Source organism: Salvelinus namaycush, chromosome 35 (assembly GCF_016432855.1).
Source record: "Salvelinus namaycush isolate Seneca chromosome 35, SaNama_1.0, whole genome shotgun sequence".
Taxonomy (NCBI): Eukaryota; Metazoa; Chordata; class Actinopteri; order Salmoniformes; family Salmonidae; genus Salvelinus; species Salvelinus namaycush.
The window spans coordinates 26,264,724-26,287,301 of record NC_052341.1 but is presented as its reverse complement, the minus strand read 5'-3'; the positions used below and the strand labels follow the sequence as shown (position 1 = coordinate 26,287,301).

Sequence of the window (22,578 nt, the reverse complement as noted above, 5' to 3'; positions counted from 1 at the left end):
TCGAAAATGTGCATATTTATAGCTACAAATCCTGGTTTTACATTGGTGCCATGATCATAAATAGCACCAAAACAGCCAGAATAATTACAAAGAGCAACGTGAAATACATAAATACTCATCATAAAACATTTATGAAAAATACATGTTGTACAGCAAATGAAAGATAAACATCTTGTGAATCCAGACAATATTTCCGATTCTTTAAGTGTTTTACAGCGAAAACACAACATATATTTATGTTAGCTCACCACAATATCCAAAAACACACCGCCATTTTTCCACCGCAAAGGTAGCTTTCACAAAACCCACAAATAGAGATAAAATTAATCACTAACCTTTGAACAACTTCATCAGATGACAGTCTTATAACATCATGTTATACAATACATTTATGTTTTGTTCGAAAATGTGCATATTTATAGCTACAAATCCTGGTTTTACATTGTGAATATGGCGCCAAAATGCACCAAATTGTCCGGAGGAATTTTGGACAGTCACGTAATCTAACTAACCAAAAAAACTCATCATAAACTTTGCTAAAAAATACATGTTGTACAGCAAATGAAAGATACACTGGTTCTTAATGCAACCGCTGTGTTAGATTTAAAAAAAATAACTTTAGTACAAAGTACAGCATGCAATAATCTGAGACAGCGCCCAGCCATTCTCCGCCATGTTGGAGCCAACATATTCCACAAAAATACGAAATAACATCATAAATATTCTCTTACCTTTGATGATCTTCCATCAGAATGCAATTCAAAAACTGATAATAAAAGTCGAATAAACTGGTCAAACTCAGTTGAGAATCCATCTGTAGTATGTTTTTCTCGTATGTATCCAATAACGTCCAAGACGGAGCATTTCGTCGTGTCTACCTAACGCATTGCAGAAAACAATATGGTGCTCTCTGGTGCGCAAAATACTGCCAATATGGCGGACCTGTCACTCCAAAAGCTCTCATTCGGTCTCACATCAAGCTAGACACCCCATTCAACATTCTACTGCCTGTTGACATCTAGTGGAAGGCGTATGAAGTGCATACAGATCCATAAATAAAAGGCAATTGAATAGGCAAGGCCTTACACAGAGACCTATTTTCAGAATTTTCACTTCCTGTTTGGAAGTTTGCTGCCAAATGAGTTTGGCAGCAATGAGTTTTTTACTCACAGATATAATTCAAACAGTTTTAGAAACTCCAGAGTGTTTTCTATCCAATAGTAATAATAATATGCATATCGTATGATCTAGAACATAGTACGAGGCTGTTTAATTTGGGCATGATTTTTTCCCAAAGTGAAAACAGCGCCCCCTATTAAGAAGAAGTTAGTCACCTAGAATGCATTTCAATTAACAGGTGTGCTTTAATGCAATTGAGCAAATCAGTTGTGTTGTGACAATGTAGGGGTGATATACAGAATATAGCCCTATTTGGTAAAAGAGAAAGTCCATATTATGTCAGAAACAGCTCAAATAAGCAAAGACATGAAGGTCAGTCAATCCAGAACATTTCAAGAACTTGGAAAGTTTTGAGTGCAGTCACATAAACCATCAAGCGCTATACTGAAACTGGCTCTCGTGAAGACCGCCACAGGAAAGGAAGACACAGAGTTACCTCTGCTGCAGAGGATAAGTTCATTAGAGTTAACTGCACCTCAGATTGCAGCCAAAATAAATGCATATAAAAGTAACAGACACATCTCAACATCTGTTGAGGGGACTGCGTGAATCAGGCCTTCATGGTTGAACTGCTACAAAGAAACCATTACTAAAGGACATCAAAAAGAAGAAGAGACTTGCTTGGTTAAGAAACATGAGCAATGGACATTAGACCTGTGGAAATCTGTCCTTTTGTCTGATGAGTCCAAATTTGAGATTCTTGGTTCCAACCGCCGTGTCTTTTTGAGATGCAGAGTAAGTGAACTGTGGTAAATTAAATTGATTGGACATGTTTTGGAAAGGCACACACCTGTCTATATAAGGTGAGAGATGACAGTGCATGTCAGAGCAAAAAAAAACAATCCATGAGGTTGAAGGAATTGTCCATAGAGCTCCGAGACAGGATTGTGTTAAGGCACAGATCTGGGAAGGGTACCAAAAAATGTCTGCATTATTGAAGGTCCCCAAGAACACAGTGTCCTCCATCATTCTTAAACGGAAGACTTTTGGAACCACCAAGACTCTTCCTAGAGCTGGCAGCCCAGCCAAACTGAGCAATCAGGGGAGAAGGGCCTTTGTCAGGGAGGTGACCAAGAATCCGATAGTCACTCTGACAAAGCTCCAGAGTTCCTCTGTGGAGATGGGAGAACCTTGCAGAAGGACAACCATCTCTGCAGAACTCCACCAATCAGGCCTTTATGGTAGAGTGGCCAGACGGAAGCCACTCCTCAGTAAAAGGCACATGACAGACAACTTGAAGTTTGCCGAAAAGCACCTAAAGGACTGTCAGACCATGAGAAACAAGATTCTCTGGTCTGATGAAACCAAGATTGAACTCTTTGCCCTGAATGCCAAGCGTCACGTCTGGAGGAAACCCTTCACCATCCCTACGGTGAAGCATGGTGGTGGCAGCTGTGGAGATGTTTTTAGCAGCAGGGACTGGGAGACTAGTCAGGATTGAAGGAAAGATAAACGGAGCAAAGTACAGAGAGATCCTTGATGAAAACCTGGTCCAGAGCGCTCAGGACCTCATACTGGGATAAAGGTTCACCTTCCAACAGGACAACAACCCTAAACACAGCCAAGACAACGCAGGAGTGGCTTTGGCACAGGTCTCTGAATGTCCTTGAGTGGCCCAGCCAGAGACCGGACTTGAACTCGATCAAACATCTCTGGAGGGACCTGATAATAGCTGTGCAGCAACGCTCCCCATCCAACCTGACAGCGCTTGAGAGGATCTGCAGAGAAGAATGGGAGAAACTCCCAAAATACAGGTGTACCAAGCTTGTAGTGTCATACCCAAGAAGACTCGAGGCTGTAATCGCTGCCAAAGGTGCTTCAACAAAGTGCTGAGTCAAGGGTCTGAATACTTATGTAAATGTAATTTCATTTTTTTAAATATATTATATATTTGCAAACAATCCTAAAAACCTGTTCTTGCTTTGTCATTATGGGGTATTGTGTGTTGATTGATGAGGGGGAAAAATATTTAATCCATTTTAGAATAAAGCTGTAACAAAAAGTCAAGGGGTCTGAATACTTTCCGAATGCATTGTATGTTAGGGTGGAGAAAGGGAGAAAGAGGTGTAGGAGATGAAACCGGGAGACCGGACAAGTGATGATGCTGCATCTTCAAACTTGGCTGGGAAAGTCCTTAGTGTCCTTTTTTGGGGGGGGGGGGGGGGGGGGGGGGTTGATCGATTCCAAGGATCTGCTGTGTCATGATGCAGTGTGTATTATGGTCACTGGAGGGAGTGTCTCTACCACGGAAGCATTCTGCGGGTTGAATGTAGATAGATTTAAGAGAACAGCTCATAAGGGGGGGTGGGTTAAAGAGGGGGTGCAGGGGTGAGTCAGCATTCTTCACACCACCCAGAGAAAGAAATGGACCAAGCTAATGGCCATGGTCCGTTTCTCTCTTCTTCAAAGTGTGCACTCATTCACCCCCCATGCATGGATTTAAAAGGATTGGACCGGACCTTCCTTGATTGGAGTGGTGTAAGGCAGCTTCCACCATGTCTTTGCCCCCCCCCCCCCCCAGATGTGAGGAACATGGTGGAAGCTGAGTGAGGTCAGAGGTGATGTCACAGCACACTGTAGATTCAGCTAATAATATGACAGGAAACTGATCATTAAAACTGAAGCATCATCGTGAATATTTCATTCCCTTTTCAGAACCCCAGCAATCTCAAAAATCTCAAAAATCTATTTGTTTATTATGTATTTTCATCACAGTTTCACAGTTTCATCACATAAAACGTATCTCAGACAGATCAACCTGCGTATTAAATATGGAGTCAGCCAGCTTGAGGTTGCTTTCCGAGTGTGAGTGAGAGGGGAGAGAGAGAGAGAGAGGGGGGGGGGGGGGTTGGCTGCAGCGTGACTTAAATATGCTGCACCATCCAGCAGGTTTTGTCTTTCTGTCTCTCGTTCTCTCCATCGCACGCACGCCTGCTCTCTCTTCATTTCTCTCTTCCTCTCTCCTCTCTCTGCTCAGTCGCTCTCTCCTCTTCTCTCTCAGTCTGCATCCTGTAGCCCTGCTGTGCAGTCCTCTCTCCTTCTTTCGCTCTTTACATCTCTCTCTCTGCAGCGCTATTGGAGAAGTCACTGACACACACACACACATACACACACACACAAGCTCTTCCTCACACACAGTCTCTTCCTCACACACACACACACACTCCGTCTCTCTCACACACTCTGTGTGACCAGCCCAGCCAGCAGGCCCGTTTCGGAGCAGGGGAGCCCAGTAGAGACATATCCCAGGATGGATGTACTGATGAGAGGGTTCAGCATGGCTAAGGAGGGGGTGGTGGCCGCAGCAGAGAAGACCAAGGCTGGGGTGGAGGGGGCAGCCGCCAAGACCAAGGAGGGGGTCATGTATGTAGGTAAGTGTTTGTGTGTGTGTGTTTGTCTGTGTGTGTGTGTGCTTAAAAGGGGTCCCGTGGATGCACCAGTCTGGGACAGTTACAGTGAGAAGTGAGAAGAAGGGGAGGTGGTTGCCAAGGAGCAGAGGCAGAATACTGCAGAACTGGTGCAGAGAGAGAGAGGGAGAGAGAGTGAGGAGGAGGAGGAGGAGAGGGGGAAGAAAGAGAGAGCTGGGGTGTGGTGGAGACAAGGATGGTGGAAAGAATAGATGGAGAGATAGGAAGACATTGAGTGAAGGAATCACAGACAGAGAGGAGGATAGAGAGAGTTTCTATGAATAAGAGTCGGAGAAAAAGAAATTAGCGAAGAGTGATGAGCGAAACCAAGAGGAAGAATGAGTGGATGAGAAAGGATGAGAGGAAGAGAGAAAATGGGAGGGAACTAGACGAGAGGAGCGGAGAGAGGGAAAGATGTAGTGTGACATTGGGGGATAGTGTGGCGGCACTGCAGCAGTTCATAAGAGCGCTATAATATGTTATAATCTAGATAAGACCATGCCAAGGCTGCTACCACCAGGCCATTAGATAGGGTCCAGTACTGTGAGAGGGGATTCACCAGTGTGTGTGTGAGTGTATTTGTGCGTCAGAGCTCAAGGTTAGCCTGTGTGAGGGCCAAAGGGTTTGGGGTAGGAACAAGGTATGCATGCTGGCACGCACGCACACGCGCACGCACACGCACACGCACACACACACACACACACACACACACACACACACACACACACACACACACACACACACACACACACACACACACTCTCTCTCTCTCTGACCCATCAATCTGACAGCTACAGCTAACACTGCAGAATAACATGACAGAGAGAAAAACGTGATGGACCTGATGAAACGTGTGTGTGTTTTTGTATTATTTGTGGCTGGGGGGCGGGGCATCAGGGACATGGATCAGCTGAGCACTGCAGCAATCCTCTCTCTTCGCCCCCGTGTGTGGTGTGTGGTGTGTATGCGCATGCGTGTGTGTCCTCACGTGCTGCTGGCTAGTGTGTGACCATTGATGACTAACTACCTTCCTCCCCCTTCAGAGTATATGACCCTTTACAACCAGGGAACAGAGAGAGGGAGTGATGGGGAGAGACAAAGAGAGAGAGAGGGGGGGCAATTTTTAATGACTCAATTCAACATTCATTCATAGCCAAATCAATGCTAATTTACAATTAAAAGGGAGAGAGAGACAGAAAGACAGAGAGAGAGAGAGGGGGGGGGGTGTTATGTCATAGAGCTAGCAGCTTAAAGATCAACAGATGGAGAAAGAGAGGGAGAGAGATGGATAAAGCCAGAGTAGGGGATAGAGAGGGGAATGGCGAGTGGTGGATAGGGGTAGAGGATAGAGAGGGGAATGGCGAGTGGTGGATAGGGGTAGAGGATAGAGAGGGGAATGGCGAGTGGTGGATAGGGGTAGAGGATAGAGAGGGGAATGGCGAGTGGTGGATAGGGGTAGAGGATAGAGAGGGGAATGGCGAGTGGTGGATAGGGGTAGAGGATAGAGAGGTGGACAAAGAGGAGCTGTAGTTAGAGAAAGAGAGAGAAATGTATTCAGTGGATTGTAGAGGCTCAATGTTCCTGATCACCTACTGTATCTAATCTATCAACTGAGACTTCAGACTTCCGCAGAGTGTGTGTGTGTGTGAATGTGCGTGTGTTAGCCTATTAAAGGAGCAGAGCCGGTCCAATCGGAACAAATCATTTATGGATTATTACTTCTATCACAAAATGCAATGCAGAACGCACCTCCTCTCTAACAAGGTCGTCCACTCAGAGCTTACTGGAGCATAAGTGTGCGTGTGTTTGTGTGTGTGTTCTGTCCTATGGAGCGTATGGCCATTTCACAGGTCATTGGCTGCAGAGGAGCGCTCTCTCTCAGGGGTAAACCCTGCAGCTAAATCACTGTATTGGTCCTTGGCCTGGATAGTGTAGACAGACAGACAGGTCCTATGCACATACATACAGACACACACGCAGTCGGATATGCTAGATAGAGGCCGTACCCAGGAGGGGTGCTCCCCTGACTCAGAGAAGGAAGCTGTGTCATAGCCACGCTGCAAATGGGCGTGTGTGCGCGAGTATGTGTCTCGGTGTATGTCTGCTGCAGTACTGCGCAGCTCGGCACGTGGCTCACAGACTACGGGGAGCGTGCAGAGAGAGAGAAAGAGACAGAGGTGGAACAGGGAGGGGGAGAGAAAAAATAAGAAGCGAAATGGAGGAGGAAGCGAGGCATCTGCAGTTCTGAGAGTGTGGAGGAGAGAGAAAGGGGGGAGAAGAGATGGAGATAAAGCGAGAGTATGCATCTCCAATGAACTGTGTGCTATGGAAACGTGTGTCATGTATGTGAAAGAGATGTATGCATTATTCTGGTTTTGTGCTGGATTTGCTCATGCATCTTCCCTATAGGCTATCTTTCTCTCTATACCCACTCCCCCTCTCAATACCCCCTCCCTTTCTCTTTTTCCCTCTATCCCTCCTTTGCTCTTTTCCTCTATCCAGCTGGTTGCATAACTACTATTTAATCAGCCTAGGAACCTTTCATACTGTAGCATCAGAAAGAGGAGAGAGAGAGACAGAGAGAGAGAGATGTACAGAAAAACACTTGCTATGGAGGAGAGTCATTATAAGATAATATCATCCATTTGGATTTTACAGAGTGACATACAGTATGCTGCTGAATTCTACACTGCCACCTGCAGTGCTCTCCCTGCTACTACAACCTCACCAAATAAATGAACTCAGCAAAAAAAGAAACTTCCTCTCACTGTCAACTGCGTTTATTTTCAGCAAACTTAACATGTTTAAATATTAGTATGAACATAACAAGATTCAAAAACTGAGACAAACTGAACAAGTTCCATCGACATGTGACTAACATAAATGGATTAATGTGTCCCTGAACAATGGGGGGATCAAAATCAAAAGTAACAGTCAGTATCTGGTGTGGCCACCAGCTGCATTAAGTACTGCAGTGCATCTCCTCCTCATGGACTGCATCCAATTTGCCAGTTCTTGCTGTGAGATGTTACCCCACTCTTCCACCAAGGCACCTGCAAGTTCCTGGACATTTCTGGGGGGAATGGCCCTAAGCCCTCACCCTCCAATCCAACAGGTCCCTGACGTGCTCAATGGGATTGAGATCCGGGCTCTTCGCTGGCCATGGCAGAACACTGACATTCCTGTCTTGCAGGAAATCACGCACAGAGCGAGCAGTATGGCTGGTGGCATTGTCATGCTGGAGGGTCATGTCAGGATGAGCCTGCAGGAAGGGTCCAACATGAGGGAGGAGAATGTCTTCCCTGTAATGCACAGCATTGAGATTGTCTGCAATGACAACAAGCTCAGTCCGATGATGCTGTGACACACCGCCCCAGACCATGACAGACCCTCCACCTCCAAATCGATCCCGCTCCATAGTACAGGCCTCAGTGTAACGCTCATTCTTTCGACGATAAACGCGAATCCAACCATCACCCCTGGTGAGACAAAACCACGATTCGTCAGTGAAGAGCACTTTTTGCCAGTCCTGTCTGGTCCAGCGACGGTGGGTTTGTGCCTATAGGTGACGTTGTTGCTGGTGATGTCTGGTGAGGACCTACCTTACAACAGGCCTACAAGCCCTCAGTCCAGCCTCTCTCAGCCTATTGCGGACACTCTGAGCACTGATGGAGGGATTGTGCGTTCCTGGTGTAACTTGGGCAGTTGTTGTTGCCATCCTGTACCTGTCCCGCAGGTGTGACGTTCAGATGTACCGATCCTGGGCAGGTGTTGTTACACGTATTCTGCCACTGCGAGGATGATCAGTTGTCCGTCCTGTCTCCCTGTAGCGCTGTCTTAGGCGTCTCACAGTACGGACATTGCAATTTATTGCCCTGGCCACATCTGCAGTCCTCATGCCTCCTTGCAGCATGCCTAAGTCACATTCACGCTGATGAGCAGGGAACCTGGGCATCTTTCTTTAGTTGTTTTTCAGAGTCAGTAGAAAGGCCTCTTTAGTGTCCTAAGTTTTCATAACTGTGCCCTTAATTGCCTACCGTCTGTAAGCTGTTAGTGTCTTAGCGACCGTTCCACAGAGGCATGTTCATTAATTGTTTATGGTTCATTGAACAAGCATGGGAAACAGTGTTTAAACCCTTTACAATGAAGATCTGTGAAGTTATTTGGATTTTTAAGAATTATATTTGAAAGACAGGGTCCTGAAAAAGGGACGTTTCTTTTTTTGCTGAGTTTATATTACCAAACGGTTACAACAGATTTCTGATTGCTGCACTCCTTAATTAACACAGTACTTCTTAGGCTGAGTTTATATAGTAAATCACAACACTGATCCCTGATCATGTTTCATGGCATCCATTGCAGTGTGATTTCAATATATTGATCTGTTGACATGTTGTGATGTCTCCCCTGTCCTCAGGTTCAAAGACAAAGGAGGGAATGGACGCAGGAGTAAACAAAGGTGAGACACACACATATTCTTGTGGGATCGGATTGATTTATTAACTGACTGATCGATCTCTGTGTGTCAGTTGCTAACCGCGACCAGGCAAACATCGTCGGGGACCCCACTGCTGCCGGAGCTGACCTCTCGCAGGGTGGCATGGAGAACACCGGACAGGCGGTGAGTTACCATGACAACAGATGAAAGAATGATCGATCAATTAGTGACTGACAGGTCAATGTGAACAAGAATATTCACGTGATCAATAACCGGTAAGGAATAGCAGATTAGGACCATTGACATACTAGTAACTAGACACCAAACTTGACATTGTCATTCAGGTAGCCTATGACAGCCCAGGCTTCTGGCATCGTGAGACTATCAATCAGGTGACACAGCACCCTTTTGAAATGATTACAATAGAATGTCGAGCAACAACATGACTGCAGCGTCAACACGCATAACAGTGTCCTTCAGTTGGGCTCAGACAGTAGTGCTGTCGCCATAAAAACAGTCTGCTTCTTGACCACACGGTGGCGCTATTTAACACAGTACAGCAGAGACAGACGGAAATGACAGCTCCTCTAATAGCCAGTGGTTCAGAGGTCCAGGCAGATTAGGTTTGACGGTAGGCCTACGGTAGGCCTATAACTCACTCCACATTCCCAATATGAAGAGGTCTGTATTTTTCTGTTGTGTTGTGAATCGTGTGTGAAGGTGTGTTTTACTTTGTGTGTTGGCACCGTTCTGTGTGTGGCAGCCAGGTTCGATTTCCTCCTGTTGTGATCCTGCTATGCTGTTGTGTTGCTATGCTATTGTGCGTGCTGAGAGTGTTGATATTGTGTGTTGATATTGCTTTGTGTGTTGACATAGCTTATATTTTGTGCGCTTACGTTGCAATTGTAGCAGTGCTGTGTTGGCGTTGTGTTGGCGTTGTGCTGCTAACCCTTTGTTGTTATTGTTGTGTTTGTTTCCTCTACGTTCCATTGGTAGGAGGAGCCTCAGCCTGTATACGAGGTGCCTATTGGGCAGGAGAGAGAAGGGGGGGTTCAGAGGTTATAGGTTATGGCGGGTTGGCTGGCTAGGGAATGCTGCATGATTCTGCCTAACATAGATCATAAGTGCATATATCATTCCGAAGGGGGCTTTCAAACACTGACTGCCTAGTGTGCTGTAAGGACCTGGGGTTACATTCTAAACTTGATTTAACCCTCTCCATAACCATGTCTAACTCTGCTCTACTTCAGCTAGGTGTAATATAGATAACAATGCTGCATCTCTGGTGTAGCATATGGACATGCACTTACTCTGAATGGATCCCTCTGGTTAGGGTGCACAGAAAAGAGTGTAACAGAGTTTGTTCCTGTGCCATCACATCTACTCTGCTAGCTATGGCATGCTAACCTTCCGCCTCGTTAGACACTTCAGCTCAGAGACTGGGACTGAGTGGCCCTGTATCAGACTTAACCCTGTCATAAGCATGACATAAGGGATAATCTGCTTGATGTAGCTGTAACCTCCTGGGTGTGAAGCCCAGGCGTCTGCACGCCGCACGATTGCGCTAGCCCAACGCACTAAAGCCTAGGTGCTAGGTCTAGGAGCAAACACAAGTCTTCAGGTCTCAGGCAAGGTTACTCATCACATGAACATGGTTCACCGCTTGAGACCCCTAGACCTCTCATGTCATCCCACCTTCATTTTCTTCCTTCCCTACTCTTACGTAAACTCTCTCTCTGTAGGCGGAATATGGAGGAATGGAGCAGGGAGGAGAAGGAGAGGTAAGTGACAACGAACCACGCGTTTCATGTTACTTTCTTTATGCATAAGATGGTGATATCATGACATGATTGTTGATACTTCCTTTCTCTCTCCCTCTCACTCCCTCTCAGGGCTCTCAGGGCGGCTACTAGTCATTCCAGGGACCTCTTCTCCCCAGCCTTCCGTTTGTTCGCTCGCTCCCCTCGCCCTGCTGTTCCAGACTTCCAGATGTTCTACTTTATGGAACCAAAACCGATACAGACTCTTCCAGATTCCCCCTTTGCCCTCCCTGATACCTTCTGTTTCCCCTAACAGCCCCCTTCTGGCCCCCCTCTCCTGTATAGCTCCCCGCCTTTGTGCCGTTGTCATCATGATGTTCGCCCTAGTGTTATGTTCTCCCTATTGCCACCCAGTACTCTATCAAGAGGCCTGCGCACACACACACACACACAGCAACAATATACACACACACACACACACACACACACACACACACACACACACACACACACACACACACAGGGTGGATGAGAGCTGTGATGATTATTCAGGATTACAGAACCACAGAGAGATTTACCGTAGTTTGGATGCTTGTGTGTGTGTGTCTGTTAGACGTGTCAAGTAGTAGGCCAGTTCAGGGGTGTTCTGTCCATGAGATGCTGCTGTAGGGACATGTGCAATGAATTAGAGAGAGTGTGTGTGTGTGTGTGTGTGTTAAAGTGTGTTTGGTCACACATGTAACAGGGTCATATTAAAACCGATTAACTAGCCGGCTTATATTGTTGCACTTGTTAAGTCTAGGGGTCTTAGGCCTAGTTTACTGGTCTGTAACCTGATTTGATGTGTGCATCAATATGAGAAGGAAGCGTATGTGACCAGGTGTTGAATGTACGTGCGCCCAGGAGACAGGCACCTTACCTTAAGTCCAGGGCCAGCTCCTTCTTGCCCTCTTGACCAGCCAGTCCAAGTGGATTATTACTTGTTCAGATGGTGAAACATAAATATGTACAAAAACAAAACAAGAAAAAGGCATCCCCAAATAAAGAAGTTAACTAACACAAAAAACAAACAACTATAGAGGTTAACTAACACAAAGAAACAAACAACTATAGAGGTTAACTAACACAAAGAAACAAACAACTATAGAGGTTAACTAACACAAAGAAACAAACAACTATAGAGGTTAACTAACACAAAGAAACAAACAACTAGAGGTTAACTAACACAAAGAAACAAACAACTAGAGGTTAACTAACACAAAGAAACAAATAAAAGGCCGGCAGAGAGGCTTCTGGCCTCTCTTTCTCATAGACAGCCGATCACCCCAATTGGCTGTACCTGATGTTCTTTTCAAGGCTTAGCTCAGCACCTAGACCTGCCAGCTGTCGCCTGGGGGTGGAGTGTGGGTGTAACCTAGATAGTGTGTTGCCTAACTGTGTGTTAACACTACACTACCCGGCATATCAAAACAATATGTCTTGAGACACGCCAGAAAGCAATACACATGTACTGTTAGTGTGTGTGAGGGGAAGAACGCTCCTGCCACCACTCGGAATCACATAACAGCAGAAGATATCAATATACGCAATACACTACAGTGGTTTTGGTCTAGCCTGGGTTTAGTCTGGCTCTAGATATGGCCTGGGTCGACTGGCAGAGTTGAAAGGGAGGAAAGCAGAAAGTGATTCAGAATGATGATTACTTGTGAAAATATGTTGTTGTCATAGTAATACCAAGCAATAGTCAGACAGACAGGTAGAATAGAGGAGCATCACACATAGGGAATGCTGGGAAATTTATATTCAAAATCGATTTTTGATTCCCACAAAAAATAGTACATTTTCTTCTGTCATTGGTCAACTGCTCCTGTTGTCAACCATCTCAGCCACTCAGAGGCTTCCTCTGCCCTGTCACTCAGTGTGTCCCGCCCTTCCCTGGGTCAGCAAGTAATGTTAGAGACTAAAACAGGTGCAGGTACAAAAAACAGGTCTGCCCTGTGCAGGTACAAAGTGTGTGTCTGTGTGTGCGTGTGTGTCTGTTACATATAAAGCAGGTCAGTCCAGCATCAGTGTCTGTATTATAGAGCAGGTATGTGTGTATTATTACTTTGAGGTCATTGGAAACTGATTACTGCATGTTGCCTTATCCAGCACTCTTACATTCACACATCACACACACACACACACACGTACCCGCAAAACCCCACAATCCATACACACAGTACACTCATCAAGCACACAAAATAATACACAAACACACTCACACCTTGTTTAAGTTGGCATCAAAGCAGACTTGCTGATTTTATAAACAGTACCAGTGAATTAAAGACAGTTTTGTTGAAATCCAAACTTCGGTGCCCAGTCTTCATTTTTCCTTTTGAGTTATTACTTATTATGCATGTTATAACAGTGTGTATGGCCAACAGTATGTTACCATGGACATACTGTGGTACCATCCTGGATATTTTCTATGCCCTCTGCAAGTCTTAGCAGTGTGTGTGTGTGTGTGTGTGTGTGTGTGTGTGTGTGTGTGTGCGTGTGTGCGTGCGCGCATGTGTTTGTGTGTGCGTGTGTTTGTGTGTGTGTGTGTTTCTTTAACTATCCTTGTGGGTACCAGAAGTCCTCACAAGGATAGTATAACAAGGAAAATTAGGTGGTGGGGACATTTTGCAGGTCCCCACAAGGAAAAATGCAATTTTAGGCTTAGGGGTTATACTTAGGGTTAGTTTGTTGGCAGAGCGTGAAATTCAAAAAATATTTTTTAGAAATATTTAACTTCCACACATTAACAAGTCCAACACAGCAAATGAAAGATAAACATCTTGTGAATCCAGCCAACATGTCCGATTTTTAAAATGTTTTACAGCGAAAACACAATATATATTTATGTTAGCTCACCACAATAGCCAAACACACAATGCTATTTATCCACCGCATAGGTAGCTTTCAAAAAACCGACAAAATATAGATATAATTAGTCACTAACCAAGAAACAACTTCATCAGATGACAGTCTTATAACATGTTACACAATACATTTATGTTTTGTTCGAAAAATGTGCATATTTGAGGTATAAAATCATAGTTTTACATTGCAGCTACAATCACAAATAGCACCGAAGCAGCAAGAATAATTACAGAGAGCAACGTGAAATAACTAAATACTCATCATAAAACATTTATGAAAAATACATGGTGTACAGCAAATGAAAGATAAACATCTTGTGAATCCAGCCAATATTTCAGATTTTTTAAGTGTTTTACAGCGAAAACACAATATAGCATTATATTAGCTTACCACAAAAGCCAACCACACAAACGCATTTATCAGTAGCAAAATGTAGTGATTGCAAAAACCAGCAAAATATATTAAATTATTCACTAACCTTGACAAACTTCATCAGATGACAGTCCTATAACATCATGTTACACAATACATATATGTTTTGTTCAAAAATTTGCATATTTAGCGGTACAACTCGTGGTTTTACAATGTGAATACGTAGCCAAACTGCACAAAATTATCCAGAGATATTTTGGACAGTCACCTAATCTAATCAAAGAACTCATCATAAACTTTACTAAAAAATACATGTTGTACAGCAAATGAAAGATACACTAGTTCTTAATACAATCGCCATGTTAGATTTTTAAAAATAACTTTAGTACGACATACAGCTTACGTTATAACGAGACAGCGCCTGCAATGAGGACGGAAAATAGAACTAAACATTTTCCACAGAAATACGAAGTAACATCATAAATGGTTCCTACTTTTGCTGAGCTTCCATCAGAATCTTGTACAAGGAGTCCTTTGTCCAGAATAAATCGTTGTTTGGTTTTAGAATGTCCTCTTCGCCTGTCGAATTAGCAACCTTAGCTAGCCAAGTGGCGCGAAGATGTCCATCTTCACCAAACGCAGAGAACGGAAAACGCCAAAACTCCCGATAAACATTCAATAATCTGATAAAACTATATTGAAAAAACATACTTTACGATGATATTATCACATGTATCAAATAAAATCAAAGCCGGAGATATTAGCCGTCTATACCGAAAGCTTTTCAGAAGGCAATCTGGGGTTCCTTCCCGCGCCTTGGCAGACAAAGGAAATTGGGGTCACGTCATTCCAAGAGCTCTCGTTTGACCTCAGATCAAGCTAGACACCCCATTCCACCTTTCACTGCCTGTTGACATCTAGTGGATGGCGTATGAAGTGCATGTATATCCATAGATTTCAAGCAATTGAATAGGATGGCCCTGGAACAGAGCCTCGATTTCAGATGTTTCACTTCCTGTCAGGAAGTTTGCTGCAAAATGAGTTCTGTTTTACTCACAGATATAATTCAAACGGTTTTAGAAACTTGAGAGTGTTTTCTATCCAATAGTAATAATATGCATATTGTACGATCTAGAATAGAGTACGAGGCCGTTTAAATTGGGCACGATTTTTTCCCAAAGTGAAAATAGCGCCCCCTACACACTAACAGGTTAATGTCAAACAGCTATAGGCCTGGATGAATAAAGGTCAAGGGAGGAAGTCATTCTCTGAGTCCCAGTCAGAGGGCCTCTTGTCAGGCTAAATGAAAACCAGCTATAGGCCTGGATTACTAAAGGTCAAGGGAATAAGCCATTCTCTGACCCCAGTCAGAGGGCCTCCTGTCAGGCTTAATGTCAAACATGTATAGGCCTGGATGTTCACAAAAGGCCAAGGGCAGAGCTGGGCCTTTTGTCCCATTTGGGCTTTGGGCCTTAAACCTTGGGCCTTTAAGGTTAGCAGGTCAAGGGAGTAAGTAATTCTCTGAGTCCCAGTCAGAGTGCCTCTTGTCAGGCTTAATGTCAAACGTGTATAGGCCTGGATGGCCATAAAAGGCCATGGGCAGAGCTGGGCCTTTTGTCCCATTTGGGCCTTGGGCTTTTTAGGTCCCCAGGCGCAGGATAAAAAACGAGTGTCTCGTCCTAGGTGGAGCTTGAATCTGGGTCGTCAGATGATGAGGCTCGTGTACTACACGTTGAACCATCGCCCATTGATGGAAAAAGTGGCACCGAGGTGAGCTACGGGATCAAATTTCCCTTCAGCCCAATTTGTCCCATCTTGGCCCACAGCTGGGGCACATCAGGCCCTTGTTAGGGTTAGAATTAAGGTTAGGGGTTACGGTTAGGTTATGGTTTAAGGTTAGGGTTAGATGTATTGTTAGGGTTAGGGAAAATATGATTTTGGATTGGAATCAATTCTTTGGTACCCACAAAGATAGCAATACAAAACTGCGTGTGTGTGTGTGTGTGTGTGTGTGTGTGTGTGTGTGTGTGTGTGTGTGTGTGTGTGCGTGACGCACCAGGGGTTTAGTCAGGCTCTTTGTCCTCCCCCACAGGTACTGTATGAAGCAACTCCCTCCCTCGGCATGCTGGGAGGTGACAGAGTCACAGAGAGGTCTAGAGCAGTGGTGTGTATTCGTGGAGGCCAAGGGAAGCCAGGCTTCCCCAAAGAATTGACCAAGAAAGAACATTCTAAATAATATATCTTTCGTCTCTCTGTGTTTCATACATTTCCTTAAATTCGCAAGAGGCTGAATGTATCTCACCGGAGAAAGCATCCGAGTGAACGAAACAGCGTCCCTCTGTCTCAGTATGTGTAGCCATCTATCAAATTCTGTCTGGTCATAAAGAGTATGAGGTTGTTGTCACCTGTAGCATTGAATGCAAGGGAAGCAAGCGAGTATTTGGCCTCCCTTGATAAATAAAATAAAAATAATAATAACAGCAAATCAGCGTTGAGCAAAACTGAGTGAGCTCAGATGTGAATGGTCCTGGCGCATCAAAAAAAGTGTCAAGGGAAGCCAGCTTGGATTTGGCTTCACACCAATCACGTTTCATGAGAAGAAAAAAACTTAATTGACCAATTTCTTTTTTTAAATTGTTGCATCTCGTTGTGTCATTGTCCTCCGGTGGCTAGCTAGCTAAAATCATCCCTTTTCTAAATTATCCATGGCTGGAGATAGGGATTTGAACTTTTGTTTATTCTTAATTCTCCGTACTGGCCAATAATTATAACTCCGATTCTGATCCAACAATAAATTCATACATTGTGCCCCTGGCCTGAGAGGATGGAAGTTCAACATGTAGCTACAGTATATGCAGTAGGCTAATGCTAACTAACTGGCGTGGTGCATTGTATTCATACTTTAAAAAATATATATATATATTTAGCAGACGCTCTTGTCCAGAGCGACTTACAGGAGCAATTAGGTTGCTCTCCGGTTTTGTGAGGAAACAAAGGTGTGGTTGAATTTATTCTGCCACTGTGTCTTCTTATCGTCTCCGCCTTAGGCCTCAAGGCACATGAACTAACAGGTTATAGAGCAAACAATGCAATTATCACGACATATACAGTACCAGTCAATTATTATTGGCACATCCATCAACGCCCCTCTCCGGAGGACAAAAGTACATTTGTTTAACATTTGAGTTATTTACAGGTATTTTGTTACATATACAGTACCAGTCAAAAGTTTGGACACAACTCATTCAAGGGTTTTTCTTTATTTTTACTATTTTCTACATTGTAGAACAATAGTGAAGACATCAAAACTATGAAATAACACATATGGAATCATGTAGTAACCAAAGAAGTGTTTTACAAATCAAATAATATTTTATATTTGAGATTCTTCAGAGTAGCCTCCCTTTGCCTTGATGACAGCTTTGCACACTCTTGGCATTCTCTCAACCAGCTTCACCTGGAATACCTTTCCAACAGTCTTGAAGGAGTTCCCACATATGCTGAGCACTTGTTGGCTGCTTTTTCTTTACTCTGCTTTTCATTTACTCCTAATCTGCGTCGGTTGGAACCAAAAATCTCAAATTTGGACTCAGCAGACCAAAGGACAGATTTCCACCGGTCTAATGCCCATTGCTTGTGTTTCTTGGCCCAAGCAAGTCTCTTCTTCTTATTGGTGTCCTTTAAAAGTGGTTTCTTTGCAGCAATTAGACCATGGAGGCCTGCTTCACGAAGTCTCCTCTGAACAGTTGATGTTGAGATGTGTCTGTTACTTAAACTCTGTGAAGCATTTATTTGGGCTGACATTTCTGTGGCTGGTAACTCTAATGAATTTATCCTCTGCAGCAGAGGTAACTCTGGGTCTTCCTTTCCTGTGGCGGTCCTCATGAGCGCTTGATGGTTTTTGCGACTGCACTTGAAGAAACTTTCAAAGTTCTTGAAATGTTTCGCATTGACTGACCTTCATGTCTTAAAGTAATGATGGACTGTCATTTCTCTTTGCTTATTTGAGCTGTTCTTGCCATAATATGCACTTGGTCTTTTACCAAATAGGGCTATCTTCTGTATACCAACCCTACCTTGTCACAACACAACTGATTGGCTCAAACGCATTAAGGAGGAAAGAATTTCCACAAATTAACATTTAACAAGGCACACCTATGAATTGAAATGTATTCCAGGCGACTACCTCATGAAGCTGGATGAGAGAATGCCAAGTGTGGCTACTTTGAAGAATCTCAAATATAAAATCTATTTTGATTTGTTTAACACTTTTTTGGTTAATACATTGTTCCATATGTGTTAAGTCATAGATTTGATGTCTTCACTATTAATATACAATGTATAAAATAGTAAAAATAAAGAAAAACCCTTGTAGGTGTAGTAGGTGTGGTGAGTAGGTGTGTCCAAACTTTTGACTGGTACCGTAGGTTGTAATATGGTTCTTCTGGCTTGGCCTCCCCGGTGATTTTACCCATGCAACGCAACTGGTTAAGAGAGGCTAGAAAGAAAACAAAGCCAACGTAGAACCTCTAGTGTCATTGAGCCCAGTCCTAGGGCTCTATTCAGTCTGTATCGCTGAAGCGTTACAGATTGCGCAATATAAATGTAAAGATTGAGCCAACATACGCAGCGTTTACAGTAATGCAGTCCCCGCCAACGAGGCAAGATTGCTTTTAAATTTCTATCATGCTGTAACGTTCAGCGGTCTAAAGTACTTAAGTCTTAAGTAGTTTTTTGGGGTATCTGTAATTTACTATTTATTATATATGTAATAAAATTCAAGGAAACGTACTGTTGTCACGATCGTCATATAGAGGAGAAGAGGAGGACCAAGGTGCAGCGTGGTAAGTGTTCATTATTTTAATTAAAATATGAAACACTTGACAAAACAACAAAAAAGATAAACGAACAGTCCTGTAAGGGGAACACACAAAACAGAAAACAACCACCCACAAACACAGGTGGGAACAGGCTACCTAAGTATGATTCTCAATCAGAGACAACGATAGACAGCTGCCTCTGATTGAGAACCATACCAGGCCAAACACATAGAAATAAAAAACAAGGACAACATAAAACACCAGACATAGAATACCCACCCACATCACACCCTGACCAAACTAAAAATAGAAACATACAAAGCAATCTACGGTCAGGGCGTGACAACTGTATTATACAGAGACATGATTGCATGGAACGCCCTTCCATCTCGTATAGTGTAAGTGAACCTGGTTTCAAAAAACAAATAAAGCAACACCTCGCAGCACAACGCCTCTCCCCCATGTGACCTACTTGTTGTGTGTACTGACATGTATGATGATGAACTGATAGATGCACATACACTATACGTGAATGTTTTTAAATGTATGTAAATTGTAAAGTTTTTTGTCTGTAACGTCTTTTCCGTTATTTGGCGGACCCCAGTAACACAAGCTGTCGCCATTGGCGTAGGCTAATGGGGATCCTACTAAATCACATCAAAATCAAATAATGTACTTTTTACTCCATACATTTTCCCTGACACCCAAAAGCACTTGTTACATTTCAAATGCTTAGCAGGACAGGAAAAGGGTCCTCCAATTCATGCACTTATCAAGAGAACATCCCTGGTCATCCCTACCGCCTCTGATCTGCTTCGTTTGTAATTTATATCTGAGTGTTGGAGCGTGCCACTGGCTATCTGTAAATGTTCAAAACAAGAAAATCATGTCGTATGGTTTGCTTAATATAATATAAAGAATGAAAAATGATTTATTCTTTTACTTTTGATACCTAAGTATATTTTATGAATTACATTTACTTTTGATACTTAAGTATATTTAAAAGCAAATTGTTTTAGACTTTTAATCAAGTAGAATTTTACTGGTTGACTTTCCATTTTACTTGAATCATTTTCTATTAAGGTATCCTTACTTTTACTCAAGTATGACAATTGGGTACTTTTTCCACCACTGGTAACGCTGAACTTAAGCGATACGGTTTGAATAGAGCCATTAGTGTTTTAATGAATGATCTTTCAGGACGACATGTAACCAGCCCAATGTTCCATTCACAGACAAGTCCTTAACTGCTCCACACACACTTAGATCCTGCGCCAGAAGACATTAAAACAGAGGAGTGTCTTGCCAGAGGTGGAATGGAGAGGAGCCACACCTAGGCGCGGTAGGTGTCACTTTCTCACACTCTCACACGCTCACACATACATACGTACAGCCAACACCCCTAAGGAATCCACACAAACACAGAGAAACAATCTGTGAGAGAACTGTCCTGGTACGGAGTGCGTTCTATGCTGGTTTTGGCTTGGCCCATGTATCGTTGTGTCTGTTTTTATAGCTGAGCTGTTTAGACGGTCAGTCAAAAGGTCTGGTAACCTCCCAGGACATCACATCCACTATTTCCCATGCATCTTAATATCAAATAAATGAATTATATATGTATTATTTGCATTTAATAATGTATCATGTGCATCTTCACATTATGGATATCTATGAAGTGAATAAGGATTGTGTGTGTATGTGCGTGCATGTGTGACTCCCAAGTCCAAGTATCTGTATATCCTTTATCATTTTTGGGTCCTCAGTTCAAACAATGTTTGAGGATCCTAATAAAGTTAGGAGGCCTATCCCGCCTACGGTATTTACAGTTCCGCTGCTGGGCGTTTCCACTGACAACAAGTTTTCATATGGACACCAACAACAAATGCGTCTCGCACCCTGAGGGTGTGGTATGACTTGAGGGGTGTGTGATGGAGGGGTGGCCTCTAAGCATCTCTCCCAACCTCATATAAACCCACGCACACACACACACACACACACCCACATCCAAAAGTTCTCACACTCTACCGCCGAGAACAGAACACGCAGAGATGGATCTTCTGAAAGGATCAGGGAAACAGGTGGATGCGGTCATTGACAAAGCAGGTGAGAAAAAAGGCATCTATAAGATAAATTGATAATGATGTTTGTTTACGTGGTCGAATGATGGGAGACATTCATGTGGAGAATGAATTGTTTAAAACCAAACACACAGCAGAAATGATGTTTATATGCAGTAATATAGTTTTGCTTTGATTTTAGTATTCATTGTTGTGTTATCAGCCTTCAAAATGTTCAATCTGGACTTTGGCATTTTAAGCGCATCTGCAGTTGATTAGCCAACAACATTCTTAAACCAAATAAGGAAGAAAAAAAAACATCTTGGATCTGTACTTTATGGCACTGCTCATGTTTCAAAATGTACAGTTAGATGGATTTGTCTAGATTTAAAAGTGTGGGAGCTCATTTCTATCAGAAAGGGAAAAATAAACAAAGATTCTGTGGCATCACATCATGAGTTCCAGCTGACACATTCTTCCTAACGAGACATACGATTGAATTTCCACCCAGTGTTTCGTCATGTCGAGACAGGTGCATGTTTGACAGCCCCCTCTCTCTCTCCCTCTGTCTAGCTGGTGTGGTGAAGGGGAAGGTGGGAGATATGATCGGAGGAACGAAGGAACCGAAGAAAGATCAAGGTGATCTGTCTATTCTGAGTTACAATGCTAACACGGTCATGTAGCCTCACCTGTATGGGTCTAGACCAGGGATGTCAAACGAAAGTAACTCAGTGTATCTTCAAATAACTAAAACCAAATCCAAACTGTGTGGAAATTATAATAGACCCACGTACAGTTTCTTGACTGTGTCCAGCTCGCTAATAATCACAGAAATTAAAGCTACAGTATCGAAAATTCCAAAAACAATCGATAGAGGGACAATTTTTTGCTAAGTTTGATGGCGAGGAAATATAACTCATTTTCAGTGTGACGCTCCGGATCTCGTTGAAGACAGAATCCGGCACACGGAGCAAAATTTGTTTGACACCCCTGATGTAGACACACACCCACAATGTCAACTCTATTCGTGGAATTTCTATCTACAACATTCAGTATGTTGCAGCCTCCTGAATGCGACCCAGGTGTAAGATATATAATGATTGTGTTGGGAGTCCGATGTCTTTGTACGCATTGTTGAAATGGTGTCTGATGATGTGGTTGTTTCTACAGGTATTGGTGAATTGGTGACTGATGCAGTGAAAGGGGTCGCAGCCAATGCAGCCAAGGACAGTGCTGTAGACAAAGCCAAGTCTTTCGGAAAGGGCCTTATGAAATAATCCCCCGACCTGGACTATACCATGTCTCCACTCACCCCTGAAGAGTTCTCTGGATACCTCAACCACAAACCTTCCTTCCCCTCAACCAACCCCATCTCTGTACTGTAACTGAGATCTGTATAAAGTAAATAGGACATGAATAAACATGAATAAAACACCTATCTTTCAGCACTAGTCTCTGTCTGTCTGTACCTCACGTACTGCGCTTATACATCAGTCAAGCCGCACTTGTGTTTTTGTCATCATTTTATTGGTTTTCAACAAAAAAAAGGAAATACACATTTCCCAAAGCAATTTCCATTTGCGGGCTTGAACGGGTTATTGGAGAAGTAAAAGGAGAACGTTTGTTCCATTGAGTAGC

At 43.4% G+C, this 22,578-nt stretch overlaps 1 protein-coding gene across 1 annotated transcript; it reads left to right on the top strand.

Annotated features, from left to right (window-relative positions):
- The first annotated feature begins 4,456 nt into the window (after nucleotides 1-4,456).
- Nucleotides 4,457-10,937, top strand: LOC120029665 (alpha-synuclein-like). The gene is made up of 5 exons (XM_038974944.1): nucleotides 4,457-4,550; nucleotides 9,004-9,045; nucleotides 9,116-9,207; nucleotides 10,767-10,805; nucleotides 10,917-10,937. Exons 1-5 carry the CDS (start codon nucleotides 4,457-4,459, stop codon nucleotides 10,935-10,937), a joined length of 288 nt encoding a protein of 95 aa, XP_038830872.1.
- Nucleotides 10,938-22,578: the final 11,641 nt, after the last annotated feature.

Coding starts and splice junctions, on each gene's coding strand:
- LOC120029665 (XM_038974944.1), top strand. CDS start 4,457: ATGGCTAAGGAGGGGGTGGTGGCCGCAGCAGAGAAGACCAAGGCTGGG. Junction 9,046..9,115: donor GGACGCAGGAGTAAACAAAG/GTGAGACACACA, acceptor TCTGTGTGTCAG/TTGCTAACCGCGACCAGGCA. Junction 9,208..10,766: donor TGGAGAACACCGGACAGGCG/GTGAGTTACCAT, acceptor CTCTCTCTGTAG/GCGGAATATGGAGGAATGGA.